General features: G+C 55.9%; 1 protein-coding gene across 1 annotated transcript; it reads left to right on the top strand.

The window, feature by feature from the left end:
- The first annotated feature begins 9,623 nt into the window (after positions 1-9,623).
- On the top strand, positions 9,624-11,398 carry FGF4 (fibroblast growth factor 4). Its single transcript, XM_059929852.1, has 3 exons — positions 9,624-9,963; positions 10,572-10,675; positions 11,222-11,398. Exons 1-3 carry the CDS (start codon positions 9,624-9,626, stop codon positions 11,396-11,398), a joined length of 621 nt encoding a protein of 206 aa, XP_059785835.1.
- The last annotated feature ends 410 nt before the right edge of the window (positions 11,399-11,808 follow it).

Below are 11,808 nucleotides of genomic sequence, written 5' to 3'. Positions count from 1 at the left end.
GAGTTAAAGTCCGAAGTAGGAGGTTTGCTATAGAGATGCATATGAACTCACTTGTTTGAATTGAAAAAATGCAGTTAGATGTCTTCTGATGATAATCTGATCTCTCACCTGATCATCAGTAAGGTCAGTAAGGGACTGACCTTACTGATTATGTTGTTATATGGTGGAAATTTCCTATATGTTGGATGAATGAAGCCCGTAGCTTCTGGGTGTGGAAAGAAATATATGTAAACATATGATATGTTGGAAGCTTTTTATCACCAGTGTTGGCCAAGCCATATTGAATTTAGCAATGGTCCCACTTCCACTCTTTTTTTCTTTCCTTCCGTGATAATGGGTTTAACAGTGTACTTCTGAGTAAAAGAATAACTGGCATAATTAATCGCCCTTTCACAGGTCTTGGTGAAAAGACCTCTGGATACACTTCCCAGAAGCTGAAGAAGTGTGACTCCAATGACTGATGATACACCCTTTGCTGATTCAGGCAGCTTCTGAGTCTTTGCTGTCAACAAATTTGACTAGGATCTACTGGACGTGTCAGCAGACAGAGCAAGAAAAAACGTTTTTGATGATAAAATAGCATGTGATTTTGCACATATACTTTGTTTGGCAGGTGTTCAAATCCCCGGGTGACATCACCGTAACAAATCTTCCATTCCATCTAGACATTTCTGTAAATAAGGCTTCTTGGCTTTTACATCAACAGAAATGGAAAATGAGAATGAAACTGAGGCCAAATTCCATGTTAATCCAGCAATAAGTAATAATGATCGTATGAAATAATTGAAAAAAAAAACCCCAAAGTCTGTCTTCTATCAAATTAAAAGATTCATTTCCAACAAATTTTATTTGTGCTTTTTACTTGTCCATTATTTGATATCATACACACGGTATTTTGATCGACCATGTATGATAATAATTGTGATGAAAACAAAATCCTAAACAAGAATGTTTAATGCTAAAAGTCACAAGAGGGACTTCCCTGGTGGCGCAGTGGTTAAGAATCCGCCTGCCAATGCAGGGGACACAGGTTCGAGCCCTGGTCTGGGAAGACCCCACATGACGCAGAGCAACTAAGCCCGTGCGCCACAACTACTGAAGCCCGCACGCCTAGAGCCCGCGCTCGGAAACAAGAGAAGCCTCCGCAATGAGAAGCCCACGCACTGCAACAAAGGGTAGCCCCTGCTCACCAAAACTAGCGAAAGCCCGCAGGCAGCAACGAAGACCCAACGCAGCCATAAATAAAGAAATAAAGAAATAAAGAAATAAAAAATAAAGAATAAAAGTCACAAGAAACTCATTTTTAAAATATTTCAATTCACATAAATATTTTGGTTCCAGAGAATTATGATAGGACGATCAAAAAAGATTTTCAAGGTTAAAATTACCTTAAATTTGGATAAAACTGGTGGGGGAAATATAAATGCAAAGAAGAAAGGCCAGGATTTATGATTTTTGGCTGCTAGTGTAAAGCTCATTAATATTTTTTTTAAATAAAAGATGGAAAAAATGATGGAAGATAATTCGTTATGGTTTTTTAGACTCCGTTGGACACACTAAAAAGAGTAACAGAAGAATTTTATTTTAAAACGTCAATATTTAAAACACACTAGAGATTCCATTCTTTGCAACTAATTATGACAGATTTTGGATTTCAACTTGGAAAAGTACAAGGGAGACAGCTCATTCCCGCACATGAGGGTGAAACTGACACTGAGGACAGTGGGCCAGAAAAGAAAAGGAGCTGGGGTCCCCAGTGAACACCTGCCTCCCTGAAGGAAAGAAACCTGGGCTGGGCGAAGCTGCTCTGGGCAGTCTGCCCGGCTTGAGGGGTGAGGCCCAGACACGCTGGCCCTCTTCCCCACTGAGGCCCTCACCCCTGATTGCCTATCCCTGGGGACAAAGAAACACACATGTCTCCCAAGAAAAAAATAATAATTTCCAGACTGAGGTCAATCTAAGTCCATTTTTGGGGAGGGCAGACTTATCCAGGCCTTCAGGGTACACTCCGTGGACCTTAAACAGCCGGAAGCATCTTAGGCAGGTGACACACCAAGTTCAGAAGTGCCCGGGGGCAGGCGAGACCTGAGGGGGGGATCCAGGGAGGTATTGGCCCCAAAGCTGAAGTCTCGTTTCTGCCCTAAGATCACATGAGCTTGTCCCCCCACTCCTAGGGCGAAAGTATCCAGACTAAGTAAGATGCTCTGACCAGGTATCACTGCAGACAGCTTTCCTAGATTTCCCCCCCAATCTGGTCCCTGAATGCCCCTCTCCCAGGGAGTAGGATGGAAGCAGAAGGGAGAGGACCGCCAGCCCCACCATCAGCCTCATGGCCCACCCCACGGCCTCCGAAGACCAGGTGGGCCGTGGAAAGTGACACCAGGGGTTCTTAAAACACCAGGTCACGGCTTGTTCCATTTTGGCCCCGAGAAGCTGAGGTCTGGCTGCGGAAACCCACCTTCTCGGAGAACGCAACCCCCCGTTTCACTCCCCTATCCCCCCAGACCACCTCCGTTCATTTCATTCAGTCCTCCCAGAAACCCTCCCAGGTGAGCACCATTATAGGCTCAACTTGACAGAAAAATCAACAGAGGCTCAGAGAGGGTGAGTGACTTGCCAGAGGCCACACAGCCCCTCAGAGGAGGGGCCGGCTGCTGGAACCAGCTTGGCCCACACGTCCCATCACCTGAGCAGCCTTTGGGAAGTCACTGCCCCTTAAGTTGGGGCCTGTGATTGATTATTGCCCTGCAGGATAGGCGAGTAGGGGCAGGTGATATTTTGAGTTTTTTCCTGGCTTTGCCGTCCTGGAGGGGCAGAGAGGGAAAGAAGAGACCCGTTTGGGGCATAGATGCCACACACAGCCTGAGCACGAGGTCCAGAACCTTCCCTGGGCCCAGAGTCCGTCCAGGGCACTGGGGTGAGAGGAAGAGGAGGCGGGAGAGCGGGAGGGAGGAGTGGAGTGGCCTGAGCTGACCTTTCAAAGGACCTTCCTTCCGCCCCCAGCGCCCCCATGGTGATTCCTCTGAGGGCCGCTGAGGGCCCCTCGTGGGCTGGGGGGCGGGGACGATGAGGAGCCTCGCCCACCTTCTCACACTGAGACTGGCTCAGTCCCGTGCGTACTCTGCAGCTGACCCCGGGGGCTGCGGGGAAGAGGGTGCACCCCACTGTCAGGGCTGCTGGGGGACCCTGAGCCCGGGGGCGGCAGAGCCACGCCCTCACCACGCCTCTGATGCCCGCATCCCAGGCTTTCTGGTGCTCAGCCCGCCAGGCCCACCGGCCACGCCCTGCAGGGTGAACTGAGGCTTGGCCTGAGCACGCCTGGAAGGGGATCCAAAGCCCCCCCAGGTCCACAGGCCTGCCCGCCTCTCCCAGCACTGGCTCCCTCTTTCTTCTTGAACACCCAGATGTCTTCACCTGTGGATCCTGCCCCCTTGACCCCTCTGCTGGGGGCACCCCACCTTTCCATGGAGGCTCCTTCTCATCCTGTAGGTCTCAGCTGTACCGTCCCCAGGACCCCGGGACTCTCCAATGACCCTCTGTTTGTGTCTTCGGAGCGTGTCCCATGGTCTCCACGCTGCAGCCTCTTGCTGGTTTGGGGTCTCTCCTTCTCCCAGATGTAAATTCTGGGAGATCAGCAGCTGTGTCACTCAGGCAGGGAGGCGGCCCTGGGACCTAGAATGCCAAGTAGATGGACCTGAGCCAGGGGGTTGGGCGTCGGGATAACCCTGGGTGGCCCTTCCCTTCTTTGGCCATCTGCTGACTGCCGTGAAACCAGAGGGCCGGATTCAATGCCCCTGGGTGGGTCTCTCTAGCTCTGTTTTTGATCTGAAATATTAAAAGGAACAGGTGGGGAGCTGGGCACTTGACTGTGTGTTCTATGATTTTCTTTTTCTTTTTTGGGCGGCACTGCGCAGCTCGCAGTATCTTAGTTCCCCGACCGGGAACTGAACCTGGGCCCCCGGCAGTGAAAGCGCCAAGTCCTAACCACTGGACTGCTTGGGAATTCCCTCTATGATCTTCTAAGTGAACAAATCTATTGGGGTCATGGTACCAGCATGCGGAGCTGGATCTCCACCCTGGACTTGACAAAAGATCTTCACCTGCATGGTTTGGACCTCTAACACCCCATGAGGCTGACAAGGTTGGGGACACGAGCTCTGTTTTACAGATGAGGAAACTGAGCCTGGTTTGGTGTCCAGCGCCCAAGTGTGCGTTCTGCCTCTGCTATTTGCCACCTTGGTGACCTTAAGTGCTTTGCTCAAAGGCTCTGAGCTTCGGATGATTCTTCTGTGAAATGGTGACCGTTAAGCCCAGCCCCACCTTCCAGGTCTGGGTGAATAGCAAAGGCCATCAGGTGTGCAAAGCCCGCCAGAGCCATGCCGGATTCCCGGAGCGCACGGTGCCGGGGACACATCCCAATCATGACAGTACCTGGAGAGATGTTGCCAGTCCGCAGTGGCTCACGGTGGGGACAGCACGTCCAGCACTTCACAAGTCTGATTCCTCCGATTCTCTCCACGTCCATGTGAAGGTGGACGCTGGATGTTGTGGAGCTAAGCAAACTGCCCAGGGGACCCGGGTGAGGGCAGGGCTGGGCTGTGCTCCAGGCACCCGGCACCCCGCCCCGCGCTCCTATCAACCCACTAAGACTTTGTGTGACGCTCGGTTGGCGTGCGTCAGCTCGTTCTAAGTGCTCAACACCTATCACCTCATTTAATTCTCTCAGAAGCCCACTTCCCCAGGCTCGAGTATCTAATATGTGCAGAGACCTGCACACGCATGTGTCTGCCTGGTGAATTGCTCTGTTGAGTTCCAGCTGTAAAAACTGGCCCTGTGCCTGTCACTCAGACCTAGCTGGGCTAACCCAGGGTTGAAGAGGAGACAGAAGAAAAACAAAGAGGGGGGATCAAGTGGACACGGAGCCACTTCCGAATCCCATCCCCTTGATGCCCTGTGATCAAGGTGACCAAAAAAAAAAAAGGCTATGAGAATGTATATATGTATAACTGAATCACTTTGCTATACAGCAGAAATTAACACAACACTGTAAGTCAACTAGGCTTCAATAAAATAAAATTTTAAAAAGTTCTATCAAAAAAAAAAAAAAAAAACCAACAGGGAATTCCCTGGCGGTCCAGTGGTTAGGAGTCGGTGCTGTCACTGCCATTGCCCAGGTTTGATCCCTGGTCGGGGAACTAAGATCCCCACAAGCTGTGCAGCATGGCCAAAAACAAACAAACAAACAAACAAAACAAAACAAAAAGCTGTGGAAAACAGTATGGAGGATCTTCAAACAATTAGACTTAGAATCACCATGTGATCCAGCAATTCCATTTCTGGGTCTACACCCAAAAGAAGTGAAAGCAAGGTCTTGAGCAGGTATTTGCATACCTGTGTTCTGAGCTACATGATTGACAGTAGCCAGAAGGTTGAAACAACCCACATGTCCATCAACAGAAGAATGGAGAAACTAAATGTGCTACATTCATACAATGGAATACTGTTCAGCTTTCAAAAGGAAGGAAATCCTGACACAGGCGACAACGTGGATGAACCTTGAGGACATTATGCTCAGTGAAATAAGCCAGACACAAAAGGACAAACACTGTGTGATTCTACTTAGGGGAGGGCCCTAGAGGAATCAAATTCATGGAGACAGGAGAATGGTGAATTACTGTTTGATGAGCAGAGTTTCAGTTTGGGAAGAAGAAAAAGTTCTGGAGATGGATGATGGTGTTGGTCACACACATGTGGTTAGTCTTTTTTTTTTTTTTTTTTTTTTTAAACATCTTTATTGAAGTATAATTGCCTTACAATGGTGTGAGTCTTTTTTTTTTTAATTAATTTATTTATTTTTGACTGCGTTGGGTCTTCGTTGCTGCGCGCGGGCTTTTCTCTAGTGGCGGCGAGCGGGGGATACTCTTCGTTGCGGTGCGCGGGCTTCTCACTGCAGTGGCTTCTCTTGTTGCGGAGCACGGGCTCTAAGCGTGCGGGCTTCAGTAGTTGTGGCACATGGGCTCAGTAGTTGTGGCTCACGGGCTCTAGAGCGCAGGCTTCAGTAGTTGTGGTGCGCGGGCTCAGTAGTTGTGGCATGGGCTCTAGAGCGCAGGCTCAGTAGTTGTGGTGCACGGGCTTAGTTGCTCCGTGGCATGTGGGATCTTCCCGGACTAGGGCTCAAACCCGTGTTCCCTGCATAGGCAGGTGGATTCTTAACCACTGTGCCACCAGGGAAGTCCTAACCACAATTTTTAAAAGCTTTAAAAAATTGTCTTAATCTCCCCCTTCTTTTGGAGCTTCTAAAAGAAATTGTGTTTCTTGGGTTGCTGCAGCCCGTGTAGACGTGTCTCTACCACCGGCCTTACCCTTCTCCTTGAGGCCATTGTGAGGGTCTTCTCACTAAGGCCAAGAAAAGGAAGTTCAACAAGAAAACAGTTGAGCCATTTGCAAAGTTTGCAGCCTGCGAGCCCTGCCCCAGGCTGAGCCCTGTCACTCCACCCTAAGAACTAGAATTGAATTTTTATGCTGCACTTTTTATTATTATTATCACTATGAAGCCAAGTAAGTTCTTAACAGCTGGGCTGGTTGTTTTGAGAAGCTCTGTCACTCTTTCAAAGGAGAAGAAACCAAGAAGATAATGACATTGCGATTTTTCTGTAGGTTAAAAAAGGTCGCAAGAAGATTGTAGGCGGGAACTGGCCGGTTTCAGTTCTGAGCCTTTGCTCCCGTCTGACACTTCACCCCTCCAGTCACGGCTGCTGTTGTGATGTGGGGCCTCCCGTCGGATAAAATTGTGGGTTGGTTATTTCTCACACTCTGGGTATGAACTGTCAGCTGGGTGCAAGGAGACTGCGGTCTGAAGGGCTGACTACATTCAGCCTTTTCCTACGGCCCACACCCTGTTGTCGAGGTTGGCGACCCCTGAAAGGGGTAACTGTCATGCCCATTTTACAGATGGAGAAACTGAGCATGATCAGAAGCTAAAGGCTAAGATCATATGACCAACAGAGATGGACCCCCAATGTGACGCTGAAGCAGGGACCACAGGGCCCAGAGCCTCCGCTACACAGGCTCCCCTGCACCCCACGTTCTTGGTAAACTAGGCTCTTCAGGTGCATCAGGGCCTATTTCTAGTGGAAGGGAGGGTCAGCAAGTAAAGGAAGATTCCTTAAGGGCTGAGAAGAAGCAACAACCAGATGCACTGGGCAGAGGAGACTGCCTTGGGGGTGGGGGTCACGGCGGGCCTCCCAAGTGGCTGATATTTGAGGGGGACCCTGAGTGGGGAGAAGTCATCATCTTCCAGTGCGGAGGTTGGAGAGATGGAAACAAGACCCTGAGGACAGTGGCTGATGGGGAGCATCTGGGAGATGCGGAGGAGGCGAGGAGGGGGCCAAGGCAGGAGTCAGGTGAAAATGACCATCCTGTTACATCCTCCACCTGCAATCCTGGCGGATTAACCCTCATGGCTTCTGCTGGCTGCTTTGGACAGTTGAGGAAGCCAAGGCCTGACGGGCTCAGGGACCCACCGTGAGTCAGGGTGAAGGGGGAACCAGGGCTCAGCTCCTAACACCCCTGCTGGCTGCCAGCCCTTCAAAGGACAGTCACTGAGAACACCTGCCGTGAGGGTGGGACGGCAGTTCTGGGAGATGAACCAGCACAGGGTCCTTCACTGAACTTGCCAGCAAACAGGAGAGGTGGAAAGGGAGCTCCCTGTGGGGTTGCTGGGAAGAGAGGGGCCACACCCTGCCAGGAGCTGGGGGGAGACCTCAGAGGGCCTGGGTCCCACCGCCCCAGAGGAGGTGCCCACGTGGACCCGGACTGAAGGAGGGGAGCCCGCCTTCCAAGCAGTTTTGCAAATGGGGGTTTAGGGGCCCAGAGGTGGCAGGACTTGCCCAGGCCACACAGAGAGCGAGGCACAGGGCTGGGGCAGGTTCTGGTCTCCTGTGCCCCATGGGGGTGAGGGGGCCCAGGGTCCAAGCAGCTGCAGAGCTGATCTTATAGCCGTGACTGGCAGCCCTGAGCCAGTACCCGGCCTCCCAGCAAGGCTCGGCCTGGATGGCCACTGCTTGGTCAGGCTGCAGGCCCAGAGGGAGCAAAGGCTCTCACCGAGAAGTCTGGAGACCGGGTGCTGGTCCGGCCAAGGCCACTCACTGAGCCTTGGGTGCCCCCTTTCTGGCTTCAAGCCAGAGACCTCCAACCTCCTAGGTCCCCTCTGTGGTCTGAATGAGCCCCAGCAGGGTTCAGAGGTCGGTCCAAGGGCTCCTCAGGCAGGAATGGGGTGGGAGGTGGGGAGGCTGAAAAGGCCCGGGGATGATGTCTCTGGTCACAGGTGCTGGTGGCCGCGGGGGGTAGGGTGGGCTCCGGGCCCCCTGCAGCGGTGGCTGGGCGGGACCTGCTGGGAGGTGACAGCAAGGCTCCTCAGGTACAACTGAGAACAGGGATTTTCACACCTAGGTGAGCCAGCATCTAGCTGGACCCGCCCCCATCAGGCCATAATGGGCACAGAGGGGGGTGGGGACAGCAGGTGGGGGAAGGGAGCCTTCCAAAAGCCTGGCCTGGGTCCCAGCTAGGTTGGCTTCTGACTATGGCACTTGAGTATTCCTGCTGCAGAATTAAAGGGGAGGGGGACAAAGGGTGTCCCCTATGGCCCTGGCCCCTGTCCTTGCATGGGTGTGTGTGTAGGGGGTGCAGTGCCGGGGCCTCCCGGGGTGCACCAGCTCACCCCGTCTTCTCTTAGCACCGCCCACTCAGGTCCCCTGCTCAGGTGATGCCTCCACCTGGTATACACAGCTCCATCCCTGAAGCACCCAGAGCGCAGGTGGCCAAACCCAGGCCCTTGCCTCCCTCCACCCTGTAGCGCTGGATTCTTCCTTCCAGGCTCAGGCGCTCCTGGCGATTACTGCCCTTACCCGCCCCTCATTCCCAGGTGGGTCCACAGGGTCCCAGCGAAGGAACAAGTTCCGGGGAGTCCCTGAAAGGCAAAGCGCAAGGAGTGACTTCTCTGAGCTGAGGGTACCAGATGAGGGCGGCACCCAGGCCGCTGGAACAGAGGCGGAGAAGGGGCCCCACGGAGACGGGACAGGCAGGGACAAAGTGGAAGAAGCAAAACTTTGGCTGCAAGACGAGAGTGGAGGAGACGCGAGGGTCGGGACCAACAGGTCCATGGGCCCAGCGAAGCCAGGGGTGGGGGCCGGGGACCCTCCAGGTGGCACTCGCGGCGCTGGTCCCCGGCCTCCTCCCCTCCCCCAGCCCTGATTGGCAGGCGGCCTGCGACCAGCCGCGAGCGCCACAGCGCCCCGGGCGCCCAGGAGAACGCAAACGGCCCCCTGCGGGAGTGGGGGGGGGGCGATCTGCTATATATAGTGGCTCGGCCCGGGCCGGCCCAGCGCGCAGGGAGGCGCGCACCGCTCCGCAGGGTCCCAGCCGCGGCCGCGCGTCCTTCCGCCACTGCCCGCCTCTCCATGCAGCCCGGGTAGCTCCCGGCGCCTGGGGGCTCCGTCGCTCGCCTCCGGCTTCTTCCCCGGCCGTGCGCTCCCGCAAGCCCCCACAGGCGCAGCTCGGCCCCCGGCTTCCCGGGCGCACCGACCTACCCACGGACGCACGGCCCGAGGGCGGGGATGGCGGGGATGGCGGGGCCCGGGGCGGCCGCGGCTGCGCTGCTCCCGGCGGTGCTGCTGGCCGTGCTGGCGCCCTGGGCCGGCCGAGGGGGCGCCGCCGCGCCCACCGCACCCAACGGCACGCTGGAGGCCGAGCTGGAGCGTCGCTGGGAGAGCCTGGTGGCGCGCTCGCTGGCGCGCCTGCCGGTGGCCGCGCAGCCCAAGGAGGCTGCCGTCCAGAGCGGCGCCGGGGACTACCTGCTGGGCATCAAAAGGCTGCGGAGGCTCTACTGCAACGTGGGCATCGGCTTCCACCTCCAGGTGCTCCCGGACGGCCGCATCGGCGGCGTGCACGCGGACACGAGTGACAGTGAGTGGGGCGGGGCGGGCGGGAAGGGTCGGGGCCCGGGGCAGCGGCCGCCCCTTCCAACTCGCAACCCGAAGGTCTCGGCTGACACCTGCCCGCGGGCTCTGGGAACCGGGGCGGACTCGGGTTCCGGTCCCTCTGGCGTGGGCACGCCGGGGACGCAAACGCGCTCGGCTCCTGGAGTCGCAGCAGCGACCGGCTTTGCGCAACCGGGCGGCCGAGCCCCGCCTCCCCCGCCTTCAGAAGTCCGGGCTCCGGGTGACGAATTCCAGCGCCTTCGCCCGTGGGCACTGGGAGCGCGGCGCAGCCACCGGCACCTGCGGGGGCCCGGGACGCGCGCCGGCGTTGGGGCCGGACTCGGGGGCCGCCGGGGCCACCCCTCTCCTGCCGTCCCGGACTGGGCGCGGCCGCCGCTGGGCCGGCCCTGGGGGCGAGCCCGCTGGGCTCCGGGGGCCCTTCGGGGGCGACCTGCGCCGGGGACCCGGGTCCTCTACACTCACCTCCACCCCAGAAGTGGGCGTCCCGGAGGCGCGCAGGCAGAGGAGGGGGCCAGGTCGGGCGGCGAGGGCCGAGGGTCCCGTGCCCGGGAATGACCCGCGCCCCGCCCCCAGGCCTGCTGGAGCTCTCGCCCGTGGAGCGGGGAGTGGTGAGCGTCTTCGGCGTGGCCAGCCGGTTCTTCGTGGCCATGAGCAGCAGGGGCAAACTCTACGGCTCGGTGAGTACCTCGGGGCCCGGCCGAGCAGCCGGGCGGGATCGTGACGCCTCCAGGCCACCCGACGCCGGGATGTGGAACTGCGGTGGGGTCACAGGATTGGAAGCAACCCCCTCCAAGGCCCTGAGGCAGTGCGGCTGACCCCGGGCCAGCCCAAACAAGAGGCACGGCCCCAAGACGGGGACAGCGTTCCTGCCATCCTTGAGTGGGCACTTGCCAGTCGGTCAAAGGGTGTCATTGGGAGCCCCTCACTGTAGCCCCTGGAGGGGGGGGGCGGTCCCGGTGGGCAGGACTGCAGTCTTCAGGGTGGACACAGCGGTGATGAAATTTCCTGGCTGCCAGGTGCCGGGCAGGTGTCTGGAGCAGCGGCTGCTGCGAGCTGGCCGGGTACCTCTAATCACCCTGTGAAGGTCTTGGCACCCTGACTTCCCAGCAGAGGCCTCGCAGCCAGGGTGGGACTGGGAGAGAAAGGAGTCCCTGACCCCCGCCCACAGGGGTCCCTTGGCCCAGAGATGGCTCCACCTGACACCGCTTCTCCTTCCCCGCCAGCCTTTCTTCACCGATGAGTGCAAGTTCAAAGAGATCCTCCTCCCCAACAACTACAACGCCTATGAGTGCTACAGGTACCCCGGCATGTTCATCGCCCTGAGTAAGAACGGGAAGACCAAGAAGGGGAACCGGGTGTCACCCACCATGAAGGTCACCCATTTCCTCCCCAGGCTGTGACCCTCAGAGCCCCCAGGAGGGGAGTGCCAAGGGCCACCTTGGTGCACTTTCTTCGGATGGACAGTTTAACTCAAGAGTAGGTGTAAGATATTTAAATTAATTATTTAAATGTGTATATATTGCCACCAGATTATTTATGGCTCTGTGGATGTGTTTTGTATTTTTCTGAAAAAAACAAACAAACAAACAAAACCACCAAACCCTGACTTTTCTGGTAAAACAGTAGAGACCCTTCCACTGGGTTTATTTAACTTGTCAAAAAGTTGTCACAAGTGACTGCTGCTATTTCGTATATTAAAAACCGGTGACATCAGTCTGTGACATCAACCCTGCTTTGCACTGTCCCCTGTGGTTTGGTGGTGAGCATCTCTGTGTCTGGAAAGGTTTCCTGGGGCTTTGGAAGCCAGTTA

Source organism: Balaenoptera ricei, chromosome 8 (genome assembly GCF_028023285.1).
Source record: "Balaenoptera ricei isolate mBalRic1 chromosome 8, mBalRic1.hap2, whole genome shotgun sequence".
Taxonomy (NCBI): Eukaryota; Metazoa; Chordata; class Mammalia; order Artiodactyla; family Balaenopteridae; genus Balaenoptera; species Balaenoptera ricei.
The sequence above is the reverse complement of the archived record's forward strand: the minus strand, read 5'-3'. Positions and strand labels throughout refer to the sequence as shown.

Excerpts from the sequence above, each read along its gene's own strand:
- FGF4 (XM_059929852.1), top strand. The coding sequence starts at position 9,624 with ATGGCGGGGCCCGGGGCGGCCGCGGCTGCGCTGCTCCCGGCGGTGCTG. Across the intron at positions 9,964-10,571 it reads GCACGCGGACACGAGTGACA|GCCTGCTGGAGCTCTCGCCC; the intron begins GTGAGTGGGGCG and ends CCCCGCCCCCAG. Across the intron at positions 10,676-11,221 it reads GGGGCAAACTCTACGGCTCG|CCTTTCTTCACCGATGAGTG; the intron begins GTGAGTACCTCG and ends CTTCCCCGCCAG.